Source organism: Juglans microcarpa x Juglans regia, chromosome 2D, assembly GCF_004785595.1.
Source record: "Juglans microcarpa x Juglans regia isolate MS1-56 chromosome 2D, Jm3101_v1.0, whole genome shotgun sequence".
Lineage (NCBI taxonomy): Eukaryota > Viridiplantae > Streptophyta > Magnoliopsida > Fagales > Juglandaceae > Juglans > Juglans microcarpa x Juglans regia.
In genome coordinates, this window is record NC_054596.1 from 30,915,296 (window position 1) to 30,918,432 (window position 3,137).

General features: G+C 39.1%; 1 protein-coding gene across 1 annotated transcript; it reads left to right on the top strand.

Moving 5' to 3' along the window:
- The first annotated feature begins 275 nt into the window (after window positions 1-275).
- LOC121248706 (pectinesterase-like) lies at window positions 276-2,784 on the top strand. Its single transcript, XM_041147243.1, has 3 exons — window positions 276-1,370; window positions 1,474-1,634; window positions 2,043-2,784. Exons 1-3 carry the CDS (start codon window positions 445-447, stop codon window positions 2,735-2,737), a joined length of 1,782 nt encoding a protein of 593 aa, XP_041003177.1. The 5' UTR covers window positions 276-444; the 3' UTR covers window positions 2,738-2,784.
- The last annotated feature ends 353 nt before the right edge of the window (window positions 2,785-3,137 follow it).

The window sequence follows — 3,137 nt, forward strand, 5'->3', positions numbered from 1 at the left end:
TAATCACACATAAGGAAACAATAATATTGTAGTTTATAGCATGCAGTACTTCTTTATTTGATCTTGTACTGTTTTGGGAGCTAGCTAGGAATGAGCTCGATCAAGTAGGGAAATGTATATATATGAAGATGACGGGCGCGGAGGAGAGGATCTAGATCAACTCTTTATTGCCATTACTTCAAAGCTCCTTAACCAACTTATAAAAATAGAAAGAATGCCTTGAAACTCTCTTGTCCAGACCTCTATTTTCATTTTTTTGCAAGGAAAACTGATTTAGGTATCAAGATCCATGCAACAGAAAGAAAGAGTACAAAAGAGGCTTAAAAAATAACATCTTTCTTTAGTTTTTTGGCTTCTTCTCCCAATATCTCTTTCCTCCTCTGCCTTGGACCTGAGTCTAAGGCAGATCGAGCTACGTAGCTCTCTGCCATAGATATTCCCACAATGGCATTTCAAGATTTTGATCAGATAACGGAACGCCGTAGAGCTGAGAGGCAGCAAAGGATCAGGAAGAGGATTATGATTGGTGCAGTTTCGGCATTTGCCTTTGTTGTTCTTGTTGCTGGTGGAGGTTTTGCGGTAGCTTCCAACTCCAGCCATGGTGGCACCCAACCTGCATCTCAAACTGATGATCAACAACCTGCGAAGACGGGGATTTCGCATGTTAGTCGCGTTATAAAATTGGTTTGTAACTCTACAGATTATGAGCAACAGTGTGAGAATACCCTTACCAAGGCCGTGAAAACAAACCCTAATTTATCTCAACCTAAAGACCTTCTCAAGACTACAATATTGGCAATTGCGGATGAGATTGAAAAGGCCATGACCAAGACCACAACGTTTAAGTTCAACACCCCATCAGAGAAAGCAGCATTCGAAGATTGTAAGGTACTCGTGCAGGACGCCATGGAGGAATTAAAAGAGTCCGTCTCCAAAGTTGGCCGCAATAGTTTGGGAAGCCTATCCTCGACAACCCCCGACTTGAACAATTGGCTGAGTGCTGTCATGTCTTACCAACAAACATGCATTGATGGTTTTCCTAAAGGAAAGTTGAAGGATGACATGGAAAAGGTCCTCAATGTTTCCAAGGAACTAACCAGCAATTCCCTCGCCATGATCTCAGAGCTATCATCGCTCCTGTCCACATTCCAGGCACCAGGACATAGCCGTCGCCTTTTGACACAGGAATCTAGCTCACCGACCATGGATAATGACGGATTTCCCACCTGGATGACCAATGAGGACCGGAGGATGTTGAAGGAAAAAGCTGATAAGCCCAAACCCAATGTAACTGTGGCAAAAGACGGTAGTGGAGACTACAAAACAATTTCAGAGGCATTGGCAGCCATGCCGGAGAAATATGAAGGACGGTATGATCCTTTAGTGTTGCAAGTACTACTGCCTAGTATCAAACAATATCCAGTTTGTACGTAGTTCTTCTAATTTTCTCATTTCTTATATATGCTTATACAGATATGTTATCTACGTTAAAGAAGGAATATATGAGGAGACTGTGACCGTAACAAAGAAGATGGTCAATGTCACAATGTACGGTGATGGATCGCGAAAGAGCATCATCACTGGAAGCAAAAATTTTGTCGATGGATTAACCACTTTCAAAACTGCAACTTTTGGTAAGACAAATTAGCATGCATGAGCTAGTTCCTCTCGTCTCGTTCCTCCCCACCCGCCAACTTCTCCCCAAAAGGAAAGGAAATTAAAAAAAAAAATATATATATATATATATATATATATATAACATATATATACATGCATATATATATATATATATATATATATATATATATATATATAGTACAAGGAAGATCTACGTGGCAAACTTGCGCCCACAACCTCTACTAGCTAGTATAATTCTCTGTTTTTTTTTTAAATAAAAAAAAGAAAAAAAAAAGAACCCTTTTTTTAGCAAAACCTAGCTATGGCTAGTACTATTTTTTTTATTATGTATATATACATAGGGCAAATTTATGCCAAATTTGCTCATTCGCCTTTCTCTTGTATGTAAATGATGCCTAATGCAGCGGCTTTAGGAGAAGGCTTTATAGGCAAAGCAATGGGATTTAGAAACACTGCTGGCCCAGAAAAGCACCAGGCAGTGGCTGCAAGAGTCCAAGCAGATCGTTCAGTTTTCATCAACTGTCGTTTTGAAGGGTACCAAGACACCTTGTACGCACAAACCCATCGCCAATTCTACCGAAGCTGTGTGATTGCTGGCACTGTTGACTTCATTTTCGGTGATGCAGCCGTTGTATTCCAAAACTGCATGATTGTGGTGAGGAAACCTTTGCCTAACCAGCAAAACATAGTCACAGCACAAGGAAGGACTGACAAGCGTGAAACCACGGGAATAGTTCTGCAAAATTGTCGCATTTTGCCAGACAAGAAACTCGTACCTGTAAAGTCAACGATCAGGAGTTACCTTGGGAGGCCATGGAAGGAATACTCAAGGACCATCGTGATGGAATCAACAATTGAAGACATTATTCACCCAGATGGGTGGCTGCCATGGGAAGGAGACTTTGCACTCAAGACCCTATATTATGCAGAATTTAACAACAAAGGACCTGGGGCCAAGGTTGATGGCAGGGTCAAATGGTCTGGTTACAAGGTCATTAAAAGGCAAGAGGCAACCAAGTATACAGTAGGGCCTTTCTTACAAGGGGGGTCTTGGATCAAGGCAACTGGAGTTCAAGTTCACTTCGGTTTATATAATTAAAGCTTTCCCAAGTACTTTCATTCTCATTCTACAATGCTTTGTAATTTATTTATCAATCAGACTCAGAAGAAAGCATTTGAATGCAAGGTTAATGATCTACCGGATCAATAGATAATATAAATTACATTATATATCATTAGACATGTATATTTTTTCACAAACCTGATTACAATTTACAATTCAATTATTAATAGATCGAAAGGTTTGATACTCATGATCAACTAAATATTACAGATTGATGATGAGTACATTCCAACATATATGATGATCATTCAAGCGTACATGTTGTATTCTTAATAATTATTAGCACAATATTATAAGTAATAATTCTACAAACCAATAAATATAATCTCACTCACATTCGCTACAAGAAAAATGATTATTTATAAAGAGTTATTTA

What these genes read in the sequence shown, in the direction of transcription:
- LOC121248706 (XM_041147243.1), top strand. Translation starts at nt 445, where the DNA reads ATGGCATTTCAAGATTTTGATCAGATAACGGAACGCCGTAGAGCTGAG. An exon ending in CCGGAGAAATATGAAGGACG is followed by an intron (nt 1,371 to 1,473) that starts GTATGATCCTTT and finishes ATGCTTATACAG; the next exon opens with ATATGTTATCTACGTTAAAG. An exon ending in TTTCAAAACTGCAACTTTTG is followed by an intron (nt 1,635 to 2,042) that starts GTAAGACAAATT and finishes TGCCTAATGCAG; the next exon opens with CGGCTTTAGGAGAAGGCTTT.